Below are 23,907 nucleotides of genomic sequence, written 5' to 3'. Positions count from 1 at the left end.
ACTTCAGGGTCCTACAGTGTTTTTTAACTTTCAAATTTATCCTGGAGTGAAACCTTAGTTTTGTTATGTTTGACCATGCTATAAAACCAATCTGTGTAGTATTTACATTTAGACAAATGCTAATTGAACCAGTTCAGGGTGTCCCCCACCTGCCGCCCGATGACGGCTGGGATAGGCTCCGGCACACCCGTGACCCCCGTGGGGACAAAGCGGTTCAGAAAATGCATGGATGGAAATGTTAATTGATTTAACAGATATACATTTTGATGACAAAGCTGTCCAAAATAGGGAGTTCAATTGGTGAAAAAGTATAGTGTAGACTATATAGTGTAGTTGATTCTGATTTGAATCACTTTGTCACCCCTTATCCAATTGGACTGATTCATGTCAGCCGTGCACATAGGAAGAATTCTCTGCTCTTGTTTTTTTTTTTTTTTTTTTTAATGCATTCAAATAGTGCAATGATGAAAACAGTGAGTGACAAGGATATGACTAACCAATCACTTTGGGAGTCAAGTTGGACAGTAAGGGACATTATCGGACAGTCATCCCACGCGGTGCTGAAGAGAGACAGACCTGCCACTGCAAATTCACATGCAGCTCTGGTCCCTCTCAAATCGCACAAGTAACATGCCCCTTGTTTCTATATTAGTATTCCCTTTCACGCTCTCTCTTGTTTTTCTCATCCTCTCATCAGCCTTCATTTTGCTTGCTGGGGCTAGACAGACGGACGCAAGTGACTCTGATTGGACTGGATAGGTGGGTGGGTATGTGGTTCTGAGGGTCCGAGAGTGACAGCCAAACCAGTCTGCTCAGTCACTGTCATTCGACATCCATCCAAAAGCACAGCACTCCAACAAATGTCCATCAACAGTGACACATTGTGATGCCAGTCCAGTCCTCCAAATAACGTGCTCTGATCTCAACATTCAACTTTGCTGCTCAGTTTATTATAATGTGCTTATTTGTTATTTGCCTTTCTTTTTCACATGGCGTGCATTCCGATTCTCTTGAATTGGTCCTCGGGTGACTTTACTTGAGCTGACTATTACCTCGGACTGAGCTAAATCTTGGTCAGGTAATGGAACATGTCACCTTCACTGTGAGGCCACACACAAACACAGTCACAATGAAACAAAAGGAGCTCTATGCGTTTTTTTCTCCTGTTTACATATCATTTGGTCTGTGTTAGTGATATTGGGCTGAAGGTACAAGTATGAGGGTGTAACTATGAAACGTCCAAGTTGGACAACCACCAAAATTCTTTAACACTGCATACATTTAGATAAGGATTTTCTGCGTTGGTAGAACAGTAACAGTTTTTCATTTGAATTAGGGAGTTTCTTGTCTCCAACCTTTTTCATTATCCGCCTAACAAGAAACTAAAACCTATGCCAGCCAAAATTGGAGGAGTGGCAGGGTAAACCGTGGAGTGGTTGAGTATATTTTTGTATTTTTTTTTAAATTTTATTTATTTATTTATTTATTACCAAAGGTAATGCCAAATTTACTTTCTTCTGAGAACAAGATGTCAGCACAATGGACAAGGGATTATCACATCCATCTCACAGTTCAGAGGTTGGAAATTCAAATCAAGGCTCAGGCCTTTCAGTGTGGAGTTTGCATGTTCTCCCCATACTTGTGTGGGTATTCTCCAGATACCAATTCATTCCAAAAACATGCACGTATAAGCCGCCTCACATCAAGCGAAGCAATCAAATGTGATTGATCTGAACAACTGTGAACCAAACTAATGGCGATGTCTGGTCTTCTTATCTGGAAGCAACGTTTTAAGGCTGCTCGTGTACGTACTGTAGAGCATTAGTTATTATGATTACAACATGGAACAATTGTCAAGAAAGAAGCAGATTGCCCTGGACGCTGCAGGTAATAATACAAAGACAGCAAAGGTCCCTGAGGAAAGGAGAGAGTTTGGATATTCCATTGGCTTTTGGTCAAGAAAGCTCAATTGGGTGGTTTACTTTTTTTGTGCATGGTAAATTATAAGTATAGTTAATTAAAGTGAATTAAAATTCTGAATTACTTCTTGGTTTCCCTCAGAGGGAAAGTCAAATCCAGTGTATACTTTGTGTTGCGCAACACAAATAGAACCAGATCACCTATATGCGGGTATGCAAGGAGTGATTAAGGGTAAAAGCGGTTCACTAAGAGTGTTACAACACTCGAGAAGCGGTCTTGGGGATGCTCCCATGCTCGAAAGCACCAGTGACAGAGAGCAGACTAGCACCTTTACAAACATTAGTTGACTTTTGTACATTTTGGTTTTTTGTGGGACTCAAACCCATCTGCCTTGACTTCAAAGCCTGTGGCCAAGCAAGAATTGAGCTACTTCTACCCCTTCTGTTGCTGCCATGTTTACAACTCACCGAAATAATGATATTTGTTGTTCACTTTGAATTCAAATTTTGAATCACAGCAATACTCGTTGTCAGCGGTTGGTTACTCGTGAAAAGCATTTGCAGCTCAGTGGTCGCATCACTTGATGCGTGACGGTCCTTAAGAGGGAGAAGACCAAAATGAGAAGAGATTCCAGTAATCCACAAATGGAAATGTGTGATGTGTGTATAAAATACAGTATGTTTGTGTGCCACATGTCCATTGAATTTTGAAGTCTGGCTACACTATTGCAGTCGGAGTTTTTTTTTCATTCTGTAAGATGCCAGACTTGTTCTATAGATTATAAATGAAGTCATTATGTGCAGTGCTCATTAGCTGAAGGTCCCAATTAGCCAAAATTGATATTGTTGCCTCTTAGAAGACAATGGCACTGGTAAATTGGCAATTGACCTCTTGGTCAATCTGTAAAGGGAGACAACAGAAGAACATGAAGAATATGAGAAAGTTGATTGGACAGTAACAGCTTCTCTCGCTCCCTACCTTCAAAACAAACTTGTGGAACCAAAAAAGTTTATATGTCTTGAATAGCTAGCTGACAAGAGCATATTTATAGAAACCAAAGTGTATTTTGCACATCTTTACGCATATTTGTTTAGGTAAGAAAGAGAAGCTGATATTCAGATTAAAAAAGATTTTATCAGGGTCAATTCAGGTCTGTTTAAAATGGTCAAAAATTTGCTACAATGCGAGGCTTGCAGAACCGTAAATTAAATGTCGCCTATATAAAAAAAGCCATTATGTATTATGTAATAGATTTTATTACAACATCGAGTGAAACTGTCATAAATGGACCCAATTAAACATTTCCTTCCCCGTTTTCATGTGACCCGTTAGTGATCCCAGTTTTTTCACTTTCCTGTGTGAATGGGAGGTGGCTGTGTTAATTTGGTGATATCGCTCTCACACTTTTCTTTTTTCGCTGGATGTTCAGTATAGCACTTTCTGCCAAAGAACTTTGTTTGCATCCAAGTAAATAAAGCACACAAAAAAGATGGCCGGCTATAAGAACATTGCCAACAACTTTGAATTGAACTGGAGCATAGCAGCGAAGACCATATGGAAGAAACATCTCAATCAGAACAGACCTCTCCAGAGTTGACAAAGAAAGTTGAGTGCTCAATTTCTTCATGATGTAAAATTAACCTCTTCAAACCAAAAATACAGATTTGTTTTCATTTGTTTCTAATTTGATATTGAAAAAATGTGACTGTTACATTTGCAGAAGAAATACTTGATGGAACCTTTTTAACAATCACATCGCAGCATAACTTCACTTGAGTCATGATAGGTACACAAAAGATGAACTAGAGTATATCAGTCACACCAACATGTATGCAACGCATTCCCTCCACTCACACCTATAGCTGGCCTGCAGTGGAGCAAAAAGGGGTGGTTGCTGATGTGAAACATCAATTTCCAGGTTAGCTGCTCAGTGTGGCTCAGGCTGGTATCAGCTGTGACCCAGCTGGGCCAGATAAGCAGCTGCAAAAAGCTGATCTGCCATCCAGCAATGCCCCTCTTTGTAATGGAGAATGTGGTAATGCCTGCACACATAAACATGCACGCTCACACACATTCAAAACAGAAAACTTGAGAGAATTAATTTAAAAAAAAAAATGCTGTGCTGTTTGAAATGTGTCCAAACAGTATATATACAGCCATATAAATGACCGCCATGAAAAGGGTGCAGGGCTAATAATTTTATCGGATCTACACAACTGTGTAAGACATTAAACGCAACAATGCACTTTGAAGTCCAACAAATGTTGATGTGCCTTGAGCGTAAAACATTTGGTTACCATAAACTTTATTCATTCATTCATTTTCAACTGCTTTTTCTGTTCAAGGTTGCAAGATGCAGCCTATCCCAACTCACTTTGGGTGAGAGGCATGGTACGCCTTGAATTGGTCATGAGTATGAATGTCAGAGAGCTTGCGCTCTGCCGGTATCACATTGATGCAAGTCAGCTCTGTGATTGGCTCGTTGGCAACACTGCTCACCTTGGTATCGCTCTCCCTTCCTTCACACGATTTCAATTAACTTTTAACACCCACAATACTATTAGACACACAGCCAGCGGCTTTTTGGCTTGCTTCTGCAGTCAGAGAAACAAACGGTGAGGTCATTATACAGAAAATGTGAAAAACAGAAAAGAAGCAATATGTGTTTTCATTCGAGAGAGGGGGTAGAGCTCTGTCTCTAAAACATCTTAAAATATTTGCAATCAAAATTCCACGACATATTACAAAAAGGAGGCCAAAGGGTGAAATCATTGCGAGACACTAATAAAAAGGGTTATTTTAACGAACAGCACTTTGAAAATGCAAATGCAAACCAATTGTGAACGCCAGTTGAAAACGTAGAAGGAGAGTCATGACTGGTCACGGTCTGCCCTTTTTTGTTTTGCCTCTAATTCAAACCTGAAGCGGCACAAGATGCCTCCATCTTTATTACAGCCGTCAAGGCTTCTTCCATACATAGAATGCAAAATAATGCCTTATACTTACGGAGATGCATTATCTATTTGCACTTTTAATCAATTTCTACATAAAATGTGTTTAATTCAGAAAGGCTCAAGCAGATGGTCATAAAACTATAACAATGACGATAAATAAAATTCAATACATTGAAAAATTTACAGTCCTTTACAATTTCTTAGATTTGCTATCATATTCCTGGATTGAAAGGGCATTTGAAAGGACGTTTGCCATGAGCATCACTCTTCTTCTCTTACTCCAGATATTATATATTCCTATATAGTAGCCCTACAAATCACCACCTTGTTTCTCACTTTCCCTATAAACAATAATAACAAAATCATCATTGTTGTTATTGACAGTTATTGTAATATAGCCAATAAATAAATAAAAACTAGTTCCAGTAATATCAACAGCAGTCTTCTTTACAGTACCATCCAGTTAATTTCAGATTCCTAAGAAAATTATTCTAGCAGTTACACAAAACTCAACTACTTCTGCAGAAGTTTGAACTCCACTAGGACAAAGTTGCAAATTTAGAAACAAAGAACTAAATCAGTTGACAATCCAATAAGATCCCAAGTCCCTCAGAGATCTAAATTATAAAGTGAAAAAGTAAGAAAGACAGAGCCATAATAATTACAATGTGTAAAATGAGTATCTTCTACAGAGACCATTTTAGAGTCTGTAAACAATTGTTTACGACTAAGAAAAATCTTATGTTGTTTCTTAGTGGGATCTTAAAATAGTTCAAGGTTATTTCGATGAGATTCACCATGTCTGCGTAATGAATATAAACAGATTATTTTGTTCAGACAATAAAAGTTTTTAGTTGTTAGCTTGCTGACAGTTTCGACTGCTTAGACTGGAGTAGCAGTCGAAACTGTCAGCAAGGTAACAACTAAAAACTTTTATTGTCTGGACAAAAGAATCTGTTTATAAGTTCAAGGTTAGCCTTGTTAAACTAAATACTTCCCATTTTTATAGGAAACGAATTATTTGCTGCATTGTTTTGCTGGGCATTGTGCTTAGCACAAGGGCCAAAGATTAATGTCGAAGTGGTTCAGTCCTGCTCCCTGAAACGTGCCTTGAGATAACTTGTCTTGTGACCTGAATGGAATATGGAGAACGCTGAGCCTCGAGATGCTTCATTATGACACTAACGAATCACGTGCTGAGAAAATCGTGCACGATGCCTGATGGATGATGTGTTTGCAAACGCTGCTGAGCTATGCACCCCATTATTCCTAGGAAAAGAATGAATGAGCAAGGTATGGGCAAGAGATAAGAGATGATTGACTAAACCAAAACAGAGGTCCCTCATCAGTGGCAGTCAGTTGACATTAGAGTGTGGGACAGCTAAGTGACAGTAGAAAGCTGTATCCGGAAGTAAGAAGACGAGAATCCTTATAAATGAGGTAGGCAAGAAAAAGCAGTAGTCATTAAGAATATCTGCCGAATATGTTGAAACAAAATCTCCCGCAGAGATCAGGTAGTTCAAACCACCACAGGAATGGGTACTTGCCTTCTGCAGCTGATAGATAGGATTTGTAAACGTAAGAAAGAGGCAGCCACTGTAATTTTCATCGCTCATCCACCAACTCAAACTCACAAACGATGAGAGAGAGAGCTGAAGCTGGCAGAAAACGTGAGGACAGATACATCTCATGCCAATTGGACTAAATGAGAGCTGAATGTGGGAGCGTAAACAGACTCCTGCACTGGCCTGCGCAGTCAGTTACCAATATCTAGAGCATGGATAGATGGCCCTGGATACTGGCCAGAATCCCAGAAAAAAGTGAATCCACTCAAAAGAAAAGCTTTTGCCTTCTTCTTCCAACTCCTCCTCTTTACCTTGATTACCCTTTTATTTTATCACAGCTGATTCTGTTTTATCCCTGCTTGGTTTTATATTCATTTCAGCTTTAGATTACCTGATCTGAGGAAGCAGACAGGCGGAAAAGTCTTAGGTAAAGTCTGTCTTGGGCAAAACATGCTCTCGGAGTCATTTCATATTCACACTGATTTTGATAAAACACAACTCAAAATCTGGAAGAATAGAGCCCACAGTAATCTTAAAATAATATTGCTCAGCATTTACTGGATAAAAGATGACTTAACAGACCAATTAAATACTTGTAACAAATGCTGGAAAATATTAAGAAATCAGAAATCCCATACTCTTTTTTTCAAATCCCGTAACGACTCCTAATACGTATGCCGACACATGGCTGTATATATAGATCGAGAATTTACGGGGAGATTTAGCCATGTGAAACATATGGATTGCCAATTGATTCAAATTTTTTATTTTGGCATATCATTACTTCAAAAAAACAATTTGTCAGTGTCAGGTCTACTTTTGGGAAAATACAATCAGTAACCATTCTAACCAGCACGCAGCTTCTAACGACAACCGGTTGCTATAGTGATTTGCTTTCAGTGCAGAAATGTTGCACAATCAATTTATATTGAAGGAGAAAGCTGAGGAAGACCATTGGAGAGTATTGACAAGCAATAGTTAAAATGTAGTGTGCCTTCAGTAGCTGACAGCAGGGGAGTTGGCTGCAGCAAGAACAGACACACATTGTAAACATGTTCCTTCCTTGGGGCTACTTGCAGCTCCTTAATCATTGCTGAATTAGGAATACCACCGAAATAATTAAATTTGCAGGTATTTACAATCACAATAGCAGAGTTTGGAGGAGCAGAGCAGGCAGCATACATGTCTGTATGGGATGTTTGCATCTCGAAACAGATCATGCAAAAGAATAATTTGCACAAGGTGTAATCTCTTTACTATCATTCCTCTTGGGCTTCAAACCTTACAAGGGAATTTCACATTCTTTATAAATTTTGATTCACTGAATAAAAGGTTCCAATTGAATCTGATTAATTTAATCATTAGAAATTGAAGTGCAATAAATACTGACCTAACACTTCACGGGTGGATTGAATTATTTTATTTCAAACAAATATAGTCTCATCTCTGAAAGTTACTGTGATTACTATGCTCAAAAAAAGAGCTTAATCTGCTTGATCATGGCAAAAGGCAATTAGAGATGAGAGCAACGTCTAATTATGGAATTCAACTCCTGACATGCTAAACCGTCATCAATCTGCCATTGTATGCTAGCGGATGATCACACTACATACACCACATACATATTTGGTGGCTCTTAGTAGTACTGACTGCCAATCAATGTTTCGAAATTGACAGTAAATCCCATTGAATGAAAGTGATAGAAGATCAGCGAGAGTGCAATTATACAGAAGTAAACCAGAACAACTATTCCAAAGATGATACACATTGTCAGCCTCTGTGAAGAAATCATTAATTAGCAGTGCACATACATATTTAATTGAAAAAATTATCTGTGGGGAGCTAACATGCATGGATTTGACCTACTATCACCAGAGAGGATCCAAATGCTTACAAAATAAATGAACACGGCATTGTCTTTAATTTATGATGCCACAAAATGTAATGGTCAAAGTCAAGTATTCCCCTACCTCTGCTTATTTGGTTTTGTTATTATTAATTGGGCATCTTTATATCTAATTCTATTCTTCCACTTAGCATGTGCCTATTTTTCCAAATGGACGAGCAGGCCCTGCTATTGACCTTAATTCATCCATTCATGATACAGATAACATGGGTTAAAAATGACTTCTGGCGTACAAAACTGAAATCAGATCAAGACAGTGTATCAGCACGTAGATTGAACGTTCTTGGGAAGGATCTTTCGCAACTAAGTACAACTTAGACCCTATGCTGTTACGTCATCACTGAGTCAAACAAACCGCCAAGTAACTTGAGTGGCTATGGATATCTGATCACCGTTCTCTGTCACGCCATTTCTCGTCCAAGAAGTCAGACATATACACAATGTGTTTAAAGCTAAAAGTAAAAATAATGGCCAGGTACAGTCGTTATGAACTAATTTAGTTAATTTAACCACCCCTACCGTGACCTCCTTTCCACTCAACTAAGAAGTGTGTTAATCTCTTCAAATCAAAACGGAAACTAACTCCAGCCCCAAAACAACTCTCAATGCTTCTGTATCAGTTGCTGGATAGTGACTTAGGACATGATCCACCCACCGCTCACATAACACATGAAAGCAGTTTGCTTGTGTGTTTGTGCAGGGCCTCGTGTGTTTATGTATTAGAGTGCCTACCGGACGAGGACATCTGCTGAGCTAATAAACAATAATCTTGACAAACAGTCACTGTCCAATCTCTCGGCCCACCCTCATCATCACACCGCTGAAGAATCTATCACTGGCTGGGCCAGGGACATGACTGACAGAGCTTTGGACCGCTGGATTGTACTGTCCTGGAGCACAGCCCAGCTGCTAGAGGACACAATGATTCACGGTCAGAGGGCAACCCAGACGGAGCAGCTCGGGAAATGAGCAGCACCCAACAACACAGCCCGACCCTTTATTGATACACAAGCTGGAAAAAATGATGGACCTCTGCCAAAACCTGACACTGCTTTTAGGGTTATGATGATGATGATGTACTGTTGCCTCACACTGTAACTATGCCCTTCCCCAGCTACAGCAGTGAAGAGACAACTAAGATGATAATGATAAACATGATGAGAGCAAAGGTGTCCAGATTGCTTGCAATAATAATGAAGACGTGACGTCCTTCACTCATGAGTAAAGAAAAAGTCCTTCAAGTTGTTAGTGAGCAGCATATAAACAACTTGGATGATTGAAATCTGAGAAAACAGGCCTTGAGGAGCCACCCCACTGTTTTAAGGAGTGGAGAAATGTCATGTCACACACACACACACACACACACACACACACACACACACACACACACACACACACACACACACACACACACACACACACACACACACACACACACACACACACACACACACACACACACACACACACACACAGAGTAAAACAAGAACCCAAAAAAACCTGCCCTTGAGATCAATCTAATAAAAAAGATTTCCTGGCTTTTGACAAATCAGCAGATGATGAGAATCCAGCATCATCAAATTGCTCTGTCAATCTCTCCAACCACCAGGGATGACATCAAATAAATGTTATGGAGGTCTCTTAGATGCCTGTGATGGTTTATTTAGCTACGCTAGAATACTTTCACTATATGAATACTATACTGTATTAAGATCATCACCGATATCTGTATCTGTCTGAAAAATCGGACTACCCCAGGATTATAGCACTGACAGTCAAAAGTGAAATATATTCCTGCTCTCAGTAGGTACACATAAAAACATCCGGATAGAAGACAGCTGGTTGCGATCACTCTCCCTTCTTATTTTCACACCCTTTGGTTTGTTTTCTTTCTCAGTTTATGTTCACAATACTCAGAGGAGAGATGACAAAGATAGTTTTACGGTACTTTCTTCAATGTACAGTTGTACGTGATGTAGAGCACTGTGACAGCCCACACTGACTCACCAACAGGCATATCTTCGTAGATCAGAAGGTATGTCGAGAAGAAGTAGTTCAAGAAACGTGGCGGCTGGTTAGATCCTGTGAGGTGGAAGAAAAAAAAAAACAGGCATTCCTATTATAGCCTAAAACCTTTTGATGGATTCTTTTTCAACATTTTACTGCACACGTTTTATTAGTCGTATTAAGTATTAGCTAATGTTATCAGCAAAATAAGAAGAACGTGCTCGTGTGAAGTGAGAAAACTCCAAAGCACCTCGAAATCATTGATTAGGAGTTTGCCATGCCATCGTTATAAGTGGTTAGAGGCATACAGGTTATGGACATATTTTCAGAACATACCAAACCTTTGCAAGGAGCCCAAAAAAAACAGTTAACGTTTTGTAATTACATTTGTTTACTTTTACTGTGCATGAAATCCTACATTAATCATCCAAACATTGATGAATTTATTATCATTCAAAACATCAAATTGTCAAACACAATGTCCATTATGCTTTTTTAATGCAAAATATGGAATGGAGCAATCTTTTTTTTTTTTGTTATTTATTTTGATACTTCTTCACCTTTAAAAATCAATGTAAAATGTAAAGTAACAATAACAATAATGCCTCAATTTAACTTTAGGGTGTCTTCTAAAGGTAATAGAGATCCTAATAAATAAAATGAAGTGAGCTACATTAATAAATTATAATTCTTTTCTCATTAAAATATACAAGACAATTTCCATTGCCATTTTGACATACAGAAGGTGCAGAATATGAAGATGTTCATTGACGTGAGAGAGAAATCAAATTGAAGTCATGAATCACTCGCACTGGCTTCGACCTGAAGTTTGAAAATACAAAACTTTTCTTAGTTTTCCAAAAGCCATTACTTTTTGTAGGTGAAGAATAACAAACATATAAGCCAGGAGCCATCTATCTGCTATAATTGCGTACGTATTGCTATAACATCAGTGACCAACTTTTCACTCACTGGTTGTGCCTTGAATCCTCGTACATTGAACAAAGACGAATGATAATGAAGTTATGCACGGGAGTCATGTTATTGCCACAACTTGACCAGTTGCTTGATCTTATTTAATCATCTCACTGAAGAAACAAATAATTCGCTCTCTACGACGATTGTTTATACCCTCCATACTGCACCCTCTACTACAACTCTACAAATTTGTGAAAATGGGTTTCGGAAGATCAAATGTCATTCTTGCATTATGAAATGCGGATAAATGGTCGCTGGTAAATAATTACAGTAACGATCATCTATCTAGTTTAGCAGACGAGCGAGGGCACGGGTTCAATGTGCTAATGGATTGGTAAAGACAAGAGAAAGGTGAAGGTGATGAGGAGACACCAAAAGGGAGAAAAATGATGTCTGAACAAAATCAGCATGCAAACACAAGGTGTCAGATAAGAAACGGCACAAGGGTCCAGTTATTAAAACAAACAAAAAGAAACAACAACAGAAAATCAACTCATGGCGGTTGATGGAAACATGTTGTGGCAGTCACTTAATAACGTTCTCTACTGCTTCACCGCGGCGTGTGATTGGATGTGTCTCCTGCCTGTCACTGTGAGACGTTTAGCGTGACTTTCCACTGCACTAAAGCTCCTTCACTATGTCCGACTCAGATGCTCATAGGGCACACTCAGCAAGAACACAAAAAACATTCTGAAGAAGTGTGTAGGACAATCACAGACAAGGCACATAAGGAACAAGGAGAACAGAAAGAAGAAAGGCTGGCAGAAATGATGAAATGTGAAAGCAACGGCACTGTCTGAAAGCAAAATGCATCCTAAAAGGTACAAGGTAGCTTTATTTGCTGTGGCGGAACAGAATCCTCTCAGAGAAGTAGTTATGAGAAGTTGCCCCCCCCCAAAAAAATGATCGATGGTAAATTGTTACATTGAACAAAAGGTTTTCACAATTAAAATGTTTTATTTGTAACAACTAATATATCTGACAGAGATTTAAAAAAAAAATCGAATTCAGTGACAAATTATATCCATCGTTAATTCTGAATCTCACCCTTATCTTTCTGGCATTAGTAAACTAATTTACTAATCTAGTCAGATCATCTAGTGCATTGTTTAAAGGGATTTATGGTGATTAAGTTATATAGCAAAATGTATGCCGCTCCTTTAGAATCGAAACTATAGTCTTTGCTGAATTCAAAATGAATATTAATAGACAGAAGAGCTCACCTTCACATGAATGTAAAATAAGGAAAGGAAGAAGGAGCTTGGCAAATGTCATCCTGCTACCAATGCCCAGACTCAATGACATCACCTGCACCTGAAAAACACAAAAAAAACCACAAAAATTTAGTCCTTGACTTTTTCATGTATTTCATGATTCATGATTCGATATCGGTAAAGATGTGTTAAACTTCATACTCTCATATGAGTGTTTATGTTCTTTGCATTGATTTATTCCCATGTAGTGTAAAGCTAAGCTTTGTCCTGTCATCTCTCCACTGTTTTGTACTTTCACTTAGTTTCTTGGTTTTTGACTTTTTCTTCCTGATTTTAGATCCTGACACCAGCACCCTCGTTTGCATTTTGAAATTGAAAGCTATTTGATGAAGTCCACTCCTATCTTGTCTTGCCCGTTTCCCTTCACTTGGATCCATTTGCCATTTTGCCGCCACTGCACCAGTTTTTGAGAGAATGAGCGAGACCCAGCGGGAAGCACACGCCCTCTCCTCACTCGCTCGCCATCGGCCTTCTGACAAAGCCCCCTCAGACAATAAGTCCTCATGTTCGTTCCTACCTGTGCCTCTCATCTGCGTCCAGTGTTTTTTGAGCCTCCTATGATCATTTTCAGTCCCTCCCTCCCTCCATCCTTGCCTTTCACACAATCTTATTCCGATTTCAAAGAGTATGGCCTGAACTTTTTAATTGCACTCCCGAGTCTGACTTTGATATTTCTTTGTGCTTTGTCTAGCCTGTCGTCATTGTTTTCCTGATGTGTGCATGCTCTCACCTAGGTATTTCTTTTCCATCCAACCTTTACCCGTTTGGTCATTTATAAAGTATCACCTGCCCAAGTAAAGGTCTTTGTTGTGTTCACCAATTTGTCCGTCACCACACCTGTTTTGTCATCGCCTTGTTCCACGTCTCTTTTTTTCTAACCTCGTCCCAAGCCTGTCACTTCATGGTGCAAGTCTGTTGACCCGCTCCAGTGCCTGCACACTCTGCCGCCCTTGTTTCTGGTATCTTCCAATTTTATTTTAAATAGACTCCAGTCTTGCCTGCTTCGACTCTGGCATTTTTATTATAATCAGTGGTTTAATTCTCAGTTCTACCTAATTCTGCCAGTCTCCTCGAGCAATCGAGTAAAAGTGAACTTTCAGTCTTGTTGAAACAGTTCATTGCTCACTTGAGACATATTTTTTCACTTTGAATAATTTAACCATAATGCAAGTCTGTGTTTCATCAACTTGAAATGCCATTCCACGCGTTACCTCGATTAAAGTGATCATTGTGGCACAACGCAGGTTATTCTTACTTAAAATACTTTTGATAGATGAATTTGAGACACTTTAGACAGATTTTGAAGGTCTGCAAACCATTTCATGACGTCTGTCTCCATCCCCACCGCCACAAACACTCATGTTGTTCATCTTACTCTTATTTTTCCTTCTACAATCGACCAATGTCCTTGTGCAGCCTTGCAATACTGACCAATCTTAAATGTTGGCAATTTAATTTTGAAGGGTTATCTTTCTAAATTTCTCAACTCCCAAGTGCCCTCAGTGTTTCAGATGACAGTAGCTCTTGAATGCGGAGCACATACCTCTGTTTTTCCCTCTACTTATCTGACTATAAAATAGAAGAATACAGATATACACTCAGTAAAATATAAAATGCACATGCTCCTTTATGTCGCTGCTTCCTGTCTATTCATAATGTTGCTTTTAGAGGTACCACGTGAGATTAAATTCAGACAAAACAAAGATTTACAAGATAATATTAAGGAGATGAAATATATTGAAGAGTTATATTATAGTAAATGCCTTTGTATGTTTGCTTTTAATTGATTTTCTCTGTCTTATTGGATTGTTTTTTTCCACATACTGTAACAATGCATAGAAAATATTTGCATTTTATTTTAAAAAAATTTGAAAAAAAAAATCTCCAATATAAAATATGGGACAAAAACAAGTACATGATGTCTGCACTGATATTAAGGCTGGGTCAAGACTTACTCATCAAATAAAGTCATTTCCCGATATGCTAGCCACTGTGACATGCTGCCTTCAGTCCATTTCGTTTCCTTCAGGTTATTTTATTGCTAAAAGAAAAGTCAATTTGTTTCTACATTCCCAAGAGTTCAAGTCTTTCTACGTTTAACCATTCAGGGGGCATACTGGGGCAAATACTACCATGCCACCTTTTAGTTGTCTTGTTTCTATTCATTTGAATGAGTATGTGGCACATCTCAGCCATCTGAGCAGGGGTGAATCCAATTAAGTGAGGCATGCACACAGGTTAGTGATTGGTGTAAAAACACTATTAGGACATGCTGGGATGTTCCTCTCACTCACTTATGGATGCGGCAATTAAACTGTGTAGGACAGGACTAAGCAGCGGGGTGAATGCTGATGCAAGCTACTCCCCACCGTGGTACTATCCCACTCCGCTGACTATACTGTCACAATTTATTAGGTCTTCACTTCTCTCCCAGGGTCCGCGTTCATCTTATGCTCACCTCCTTCATCCATGACAGCTTCTCACGCCAGTCTCACACTGCCTTTTTTTGTCATTTGTTTTGATCGTCTGTCACTTTCTATGTCTACTTAGCCATTGTTCATACAGCAGGTCAATTCAAATTATTTTGCTGCTACTGAATCTATATGTTTTTTTTCTTTTGCTATACACCTCTGAGAAGACATAATTTTGTCTGCTCTTGGTAGCATCAGTTGTGGTTCGTACTTGGATGGAAGAGGTTTGGGGTCACCTGGGAAAACTCTATGATTGGCTGAGGACCAGTGTGAGAAGGCAACCAACCCAAAATGAATTGTGTTATACACCAAATCACCAAGGATCCCAATGAGAACAAGTGAAAAAGAGTAGATAGATGGAACTATTTTGGATATATTAAATTAAATCCGGTATCCTGTAGGTAACCCTGATCGAAATGTAGACTATTGAGAACACACACGGCCCCCTGAGCACAGTACATCTTAATCTAGCACCACGTCTACTTAATGAGCGGTGCTTCTACAACATATTTAAGAGTAATCTGTGATAAAGGCTGTACAAGGTGAGTACCGTATTTTCTGGACTTTAAGGTGCACCTAAAAACCTAAAATTTTCTCAAAAGCCAACAGTGCGCCTTATAGTGCAATCAAAAAGATTATGGACCATTATTTGTGATTATAAAGTCATTTGTTGCTTCTGAAGTTGAAATAAAAAAGATAAAATGGAGAATGATTTGATTTGGATTAAAATTCTGACATGATGCATTAATGGTGCGTTTTATATAAGGACAAAGTTTTAAAATGGGCCATTCATTGACGGTGCGCCTTATAGTCCGGAAAATATGCAGATGCTGTTTGTTCAGAATTACAGAAAATTATTGATTACATGCCCATTATTTCTAATTGGCCTTAACCTCAAAAGCTGTCCAATTACTTGAGGAAGTGTGCCTCAGTTGTAGATTATCCCAGCAAATCAATGATCTTTTTCAGTCTTTCTTCTGTGCTCATGAAAAAGCTGCCAGTCATTAGCACGGTGATCAGTAAGATTAACAGACATTCGGCTTTGTCAAGTGGGATGGCGGTGCAGTGCTGCTCTGATGAGCTTGCGTAATGACTTCTGTCCCACCTTCCTGATCTCTTTATCTCAAACATGACATGACACTTAAAGGCTGACTTGGCAAAGCTCATTTGAATGACATGGTGACATTTTGACAGCAGATCATGTCGTGCTTCATGAATAAAACGATATGGTCAAACACTGTAAAACGGTGACAACAAAAGCCAATCCCAATGAAGTTGCATTAAACAGAATTTAATGATGTGCCACTCCTTTTCGATTATTCAATTGAACACACAACAAACACAATGCAATATATTTGTTTTTTCAAACTGTTGGTTCTTCAATGTTGTTTGGGTCTAATATTCTCTGATTTTTTTATGCCTGAGAATGCTGAGACATGGCCAAACTGTTGGAATGCTGAAGTTGAGAAACGCTCTAAAACACCAAGTAGATGTAAACATGTATGACCTTGAGTGGGAATGAAAGAAGCATCCCTGAAAGGCTCAGCTGTTCATAAGCAAGGTTGGGGCACAGTTCAATAAGTTGTGAACAACTGTGTGAGCAAACCTGTTCCTGGAGAACTATTTTCCTGCACGTTTTAGACGTCTCTCTTCTCCAACACACATGAATGAAACAACAAACAGTACAGTGGCCTTCAAGGACCAGAGCTGGACAAATAGTCCAACAATTTAAAAAAAAAAAAAAAAAACATTAATCAATGCTCAATTTCATCATCTACGGTCAATAATGTCAATCAAAGGAAAAGAAATTATGAAAAGATTTCTACATGTCAGCGGCAAGGCCAAAATAAAGAAAAACATGAAATTCTTTTGACCTTTGATCCCTCAAGCGGCACTGCATTAAAACCTGTTATTATTGTGTCAAGAAAGACATTCAATAGTGTTAATCATCTATAGTGTTCAGTCCTTGAATTCTTAGTCAATCTTTTGTGGTTGTCTATCAACTATAGTCTCTTTGACCAACATATTTTGCAATCTGTTTATTGGCAGCAGAGGCCTGTGTGTACAGAAGACCAAATAAACACAAACAGACAGTGTCAGAGGGCAGACAATGGCTTGGAGAAACTCATTCATCTCCCTTTTGTTTCTCTCGACATCCACGTGGAGTCTGAGCGCCCTTGTAACAGCTGATTTTTTTTTTTTTTTTTTTTTATCTTGTGCTAAAGTCAAAACACCATTTAGGAGCTCGTCCTCAGCACAGATGACCTTTTCATCTAAACACTTCACCTCCCTTCTGCCCCTCACTGTCTTGGGTCACCAGTCACATTTCTGGACAGAAGTTCCGTGAGTGAATATAAAAATGAGAATTTGTCACACACCCCTGCCATTTAAGTTGCTGCTAGCTTGTTTTATGGCAGAATTTAGTTCCACAGAAGCGTACATATGATTCATGAAATTATATGCTGTGGGCGTACGGAGATTAAATTGTGCACAATGAAATTAATCCATCGCTCACCTTCGGATGTCTAAATGATTAATCCATCCATCCATTTTGTTCACACTTCTAATTTGGATCACGCAAAGATGAAGACAATCACAGCTGAATTTTGGCTAGAGGCTGGGCAGAATTTAAAACTCATTAGAATAAATAAAGTTACTTGGAATCACACATATTCAAAATATTTTAAGAGACTTCTAGAAAGCTATCAAAAGTATTTAATCACTGTGGTTTTTTTCTTTTGATTTTTTTTTTTCACTCATGTAGTTGTCAGACTGTACAAAGCAGACCTAAACAGAAACACTTTGCCGTTTGACTCATTACTGAAATCTACTGCAAACTTAAAAGATATGTTATATTTTTGCAATTTAAGTTCACATTGTTACTTTTACATCTCTCATAATCCTCATCAAGAGCACAGCTAACTTTGCAGATAGAATTTTAACAGGCATTATTAATTGTGACAGGTGTCAATTTTATACCTGTATAAAAATATATCAACCAAAACAGATGATATGTTCAATAACACTCTTCAAATTTAAACGCATCTACAAATCCATTCCCAACCCTTCAGTTACATCCATCCATCCATTTTCTGAACCGCTTTGTCCCCACGGGGGTCGCGGGCGTGCTGGAGCTTATCCCAGCCGTCATTGGGCAGCAGGCGGGGGACACCCTGAACTGGTTGCCAGCCAATCGCAGGGCACACAGAGACGAACAACCATCCGCACTCGCGCTCACACCTAGGGGCAATTTGGAGTGCTCAATCGGCCTACCAAGCATGTTTTTGGGATGTAGGAGGAAACCGAAGTGCCCGGAGAAAACCCACGCGGCACTCACGTGTGGAGAACATGCAAACTCCACACAGGGAGGGCCGGAGGTGGAATCAAACCCGCACCTTCCTAACTGTGATGCGGAAGTGCTACCCAGTGCGCCACCGAGCCGCCCATTCAGATACATTACAGCAATAAAGATGAAGAACATATATTTTATTTAATCCAATACATATACTATGGGCAAAACAAATTTATATTTAGAAGTCTTCAACACTCTGGCAATGAATGTTGAGCCATCCCCAAAGGATGAAAGCTCATCACAACTTCCACATGGCAACGCAACAAGAATTATTACAGGCACCATTCCAGCAACCACCATCACAAAATAAACAAGTTTTTCCACATCGTACATCTCCTTCTCTCCCTTTCCCCACTCGACACTTTTACGCCTCTTCCAATTTGATAACACTGAAGTCCTTCCTTGAGCTCACATTGCCTTGCCTCCTCTCCGGGACCTCATAATGCACAGTCCTCTCTTCCTTATATTGTGTTCCATTTGAGTCTGTCAGTCAGCATGTCAGATATGGACTCTCCATTTGAGATTTTTTTTTTTTCGGTATTCTGAATGAATTTCATGAGCGTGACGCTCAATGAGAGTGACACTCAGAGAGACCAAGAGTCAGAGACATACGCTCACTACATAACAAATAAGGAAAAAGGCTGTAGCTTGCAGCATATCACACTCATAAAACCCGTATTTCTTGAAGTAATAACGACAATAACAATATTTCTTTTACACATTTGTTTAGAATATAAGTCTTTCCCATTCTTAGATTTAACAGGAGTGACATATTGAAAGAAAACCAGCAAATAAAACCAAGACAGGCTATGTCTAGCCAGTAAGTTTCATCAACAATAAACAGAGTAGAACAACTGTAAATTAAATAAGAATATATAGGTTTGATTTAGTTTTTTTGTTGTTTTTTAGCCCTGTGTATTCTTTTTACTTCTGCTTGTATGTGCTACTTAAATAAAATTGATATGATTCTATCCAAAGATCTAATGGAGTCTGCTGTCATCTACTGCATAATCATTTAAAAACGTACATACAACATCATTTTTCCAATTTGCATCAAACATGTCTTCACTAATGTTGGATTAATTTTAATACATTTTTTGGACTCAATAAAAGGTAAATGATCTGTAAATGAATGAACCAATGAAAACAAAAAATTAATACCACGCTGTTATCATAAAATTGCATTTAAAATGAAAAACGGTGGCGCCATCACCGAATTAAACTAAAGTCGCATCGAGTTACAGATCCATAAATAAGTAAGTGCTCACCAGCAGGCACGTCTGAAGTCACTGTGCAGCTACCTGAGATAATACAGCTCACCTGACACCTCTGACCGCGCATGCGCCCTATCAACCATTTACTCCACTTAATTACGCCCGAGTCTACATAATAGAAGTTGTAGGAAAACTTCGAATGTACTTTGTCATCACATTGAACTGCCAAGTCATTTAAAACCAATTAATATTCAGGATTATTTACAAGTATAGTAAAACAAATCCAAAGTGTTCAATAAGCGTGGTTTAAAATGCGCAAGAAATGGGCTATTAAGACAAGAAAACGACCCCCCCGCCCCCCCACCCAAAAAAAAAAAACGCTCTCCAACGCAACAGTCAAAGCCCACAGGGGAGTCAACTCCATACTGCGCTGATGATGATGAAGATGGTGGTAATTAGTCTAAAGTCATTCTAATCCTACCTTCCTCGTCCGGGTCCGTCTCTGGTTGACAACCTCTAGATTGGATCTCTTGTCCCGCTGTGACGCCTCACCAAGAATGTGATCCCCTCTTTACCTCCCTCTCTCCCTCCCTGCCTCTCTACACTATCTCTCCCGCTGCCTTGACTCGAGCACCGTGCACCTCGCCCTGGTCATCACCCAATGCACACACATTCGCCATGTTGCAAAGGAGCCACACACAAAGCGTGCAGCTCGTTATGCAACTTGATGTAACAACTGATCACGCTTTGGTACAGGTGAGTGACTCAATATTGTGGCAAAAAAAAAAAAATACATCGATCAAAAACAGTAACTTGAGCACAAAGTTTGTTCCTGTAGAAGGTAGTTCAGTGCTTTTTCATAAGAGCAATTCCGTTTTTGGTAAAATGCGTAACACAGTAGGAAAAAACATGAAAACTTTCACAAAGTTTAGATTTCACTTGCAGTTTGATTACCTTGAGGTGGGTGTCTTTGACAGGTGGATAAAATTGGCTCTCAATTTGTCATTATTATTATTATGATTATGATTAGTATTAGTATTAGCATTATTATTGTGTTGAGAGCAGTCTTTTTTGCCACAACATTAGCGCCATCTAGTGTAGCGTGATTAAGCTATTCCAAGATAAGCTTGCGCTTACAGTAATGTCATACGTGACCATTCATATTATAGCACTGCTGATGATCAGAGGAAATTTCTGGGTTGTAGTGGTGATGGTGGTGGCGTAGTAAATCACTCATTAAGTTCAACATAAATGAGTCATTCGGCTTTAATGTAAAGACAAACTATATTATGATCAGATGATTTTTTTCCACCTAAATTGTGCTACCCTCTAGTGGAAATTTAATTTACTGCATGCGCTCCTATTTTCGGTGGTCTATGACTTTGTCGTCTTAACCTTGCATTTTGTGCATTTAAGCAACACAGACGTGTTTAAATTGATGTCCAATACATATTTTTAAGATATTTTTACTTGAGTTATTGAATGGTCATTCGTAAAGTATCATGTGCATCAAATCCTAAATTAAGAGTGACCAAGTTGGATAGAATTAGAAATAAGACCATCAGAGGAACAGACAGGTGAACCTGGTTTTGCAGACAGATTGGAAAGAATGAATGATCGAGTGTACTTGTAGAATGATGATGGTCTGGAGGATGCAGATGTTTTGAGCTCCAATGTAATCTCCGATTTAAAACCCGTTGCTCACTGCCGTTCATATTATTGACAGGTTACCCAACTTTCAACGCTGAGCAACTGTGTGTTCATGCACCAAGTGAAAGCCAGCCTGAGCAGTGCAGTAGGGTGCTAATGACCAAACAGCTGTCTTGGTGCCTGAGGCTGAAGACATTTTGGCCTCCTAACACTGGCACAGCTTTTTTTTTTTTTTTTTTTAGACTTAATTGCTAATTGCTTGTCAAAACATTGAATTGTGAGAGTGGGTCGTTCTTGCACAGTAGCCATCGGTCGCTGGAAGATTGAGGAGTCATTCCCACTTTTGTTTATTGTATCCCATCGGCATACTTTGGTTTATTATTGTTTGTCTGATCCATCTGCCACACAGATGTTTTAGAATGGCAGACACATATCACAGTTTTTATTTGGGATATGTTCACATAGGTCAAACATTTCTAGCATCTTCTTTCATCCATTGCTGGAACAACAGCCCCACTACAAAGAGAAGCTAATTTTTATTCATATTGACATAAACCATTGCATGACATGAACCATTAGGTGTCCACATTTTGACCTTGAGTGGCAATTGATTATCTTTGTGGTGACAGATGGCAGAGAAGAATGCACATGAAAATGTGCTTGCACCATTAAATCAAATCTTTACTGCCTGTTTGGTACACATACTTCTTAATCTCACACATATATGTGCACAAATAGTCATAGAGTGTAGACTCACCTGTAATTGCCAACTGTTTGTCCTCTACAATGCTGTAATGACAATATTATCTCAAACGAGATTTGCTTTGTGTAACATAATAGACTGTATTTTTCTAGGTTGGCTAAATTAAATTGTGTGTTTTACACTGACTGGTATAATTACTGAAATGCTGATTGCAATCAATATCTTTTCAAGAGTCTATTCCAAACATATTTTTCACCTGGGATACAGTTCCTTTTATGATTGCGCATTTGTTTTAGTGCTGCTTCATTTTCTTTCTTTTTTTTTTCTTCCTCTAGGGCCACTAGTTTATTATACCCCATAAAACTGCTTCCACAAAAAGTAGCTCAGCAACTTGTATTAAAAGGTGAAGCGATGACATTATAGCAAAGAAAATGATAAAAGAAACCACAATGTTGTTGTGCTATTGCATTGATTGCAAGGTGTCAATAGTTTCATAAAATTGAGAATAATTATCAGTTTCACTGATGGCCTTAACATTGATATTCGCTTACCGCAAGTGTAATATGCTTGTCCATGCTAAAAATAACAAGTCATTATTGATGACGTCAATCTCTAATTCCAAGCGAGGTCTTTAAATATTATTTTCTTCTGCCAAATGAATCATCAGTGCAAAGTTGATCACGTATTAAATCCCTCCCATAAAACTTGGTAAGCACACGCAACTTATAGAACAGCACACAAGTCGTTTAAAGTACTATGCCGTCCGTTTTCCGATTCAACTTCAACTGATTCAGGCAAGTGAGATTTGGAAAAGAATTAAACGAAAAAACAAACCAATAAATCCTGCCAATTTGAATTAATTGAAATGAAATCCCATCTGTCCAAATCTTTATTTTCATCTAGATTTAAAAATTAAGCATGCTTAAGAAATGCTCTTCAGTCACTTGCCAATGTGTAATGAACAGAAGGAGCCAATTGAACAAATCTCTCTTGCTGCATGATGAGTCACTTTGTCCTCAACATTGTGTCGTGCATGTTCCTTTATGTGAGGACAGTGATCACATGAAATATTTAATAAGAGTTCCATGGTATGTCTGACTTAAATTCTGGAAGGCATGAGAAAAAGGTGTGTGGGAGTGGGGAGGAAAGGAGGGGTAAATAAAATGAGTGTGATTATGTCGGTTCTCATAAAAGCCTCTTAAGGTTTGCAAAGTCACTGTGGATGAATCATCAGAAGCATTTGTAACTTCATTCTACGAGGTAAAATGCACTTAAAGCTCCCAGAACACTTCAAAATGTTGATTCACATTGGCGTTTTCCATCATTTTCATCATCCGGTTGTATTGTGCTTTTCTGTTCTTGTTCACATAGAGCGTGAGACAAAAATGTCAGCCATAGAGGAGAAAAATAGATGTGCCATTACTAATTCAGCAATCATTGAAATGTGTTTTTAAAAGTCTGCAAACATGATTGGTTGTCCATGCCAGTGTTGGCATGAGCAGCAGGAAAACAAGTTTTATGGAGCATCAAATATTCATGCGTGTCCACAAAGCGTTGGCTGCAACTCATGGCCTGCAGATAGACTAGCAGTGTTCCTTCATCAAGGTCTGGCTTTGCTGACCCTAAGGAGATAAAACGTTGGGCCGGCCGGGTAGACCCAACATGACACTTTTGAGGGGGCCTTTTTCAGCCACAGTAATGTAATTTTGTGTTTTACAGTGTATATGAATAATGGAATGTTTAAACTCGATGACCCATCCACCTGTACATAATCCGGAATGAAGGAAAATAGAAATATTTCTCACAATATCGTGAATAAAGTTTCACTTGTTTGAGCTGATGTTTTTTCTTCTTCAAAAGGAATACCAATGTAATGTTCATCCACATTGTTACCATATATAGAGATTTTTGTG

At 38.8% G+C, this 23,907-nt stretch overlaps 1 protein-coding gene across 5 annotated transcripts in view; it reads right to left on the bottom strand.

The window, feature by feature from the left end:
* The window catches only part of cdh23 (cadherin-related 23), a 120,548-nt gene extending 100,282 nt beyond the window's left edge, over nucleotides 1-20,266 (bottom strand). For 3 of the 5 annotated variants that reach the window (XM_085921744.1, XM_085921741.1, XM_085921743.1), the window contains exons 1-3: nucleotides 19,696-19,877; nucleotides 12,554-12,644; nucleotides 10,353-10,427 (exon numbers count right to left, since the gene is read on the bottom strand). In XM_085921744.1, the coding sequence (XP_085777870.1) occupies nucleotides 10,353-10,427; nucleotides 12,554-12,635 (157 nt within the window). In that variant the 5' untranslated portion in view covers nucleotides 12,636-12,644; nucleotides 19,696-19,877. Of the gene's footprint in view, nucleotides 1-10,352; nucleotides 10,428-12,553; nucleotides 12,645-19,695; nucleotides 19,878-20,122 lie in introns of those variants that run through there. The other 2 variants (XM_085921742.1, XM_085921745.1) reach the window with 2 other exon arrangements.
* Between the last annotated feature and the right edge of the window lie 3,641 nt (nucleotides 20,267-23,907).

Source organism: Syngnathus leptorhynchus, chromosome 10 (genome assembly GCF_054491065.1).
Source record: "Syngnathus leptorhynchus isolate UIUO chromosome 10, UIUO_Slep, whole genome shotgun sequence".
Classification (NCBI taxonomy): domain Eukaryota; kingdom Metazoa; phylum Chordata; class Actinopteri; order Syngnathiformes; family Syngnathidae; genus Syngnathus; species Syngnathus leptorhynchus.
The sequence above is the reverse complement of the archived record's forward strand: the minus strand, read 5'-3'. Positions and strand labels throughout refer to the sequence as shown.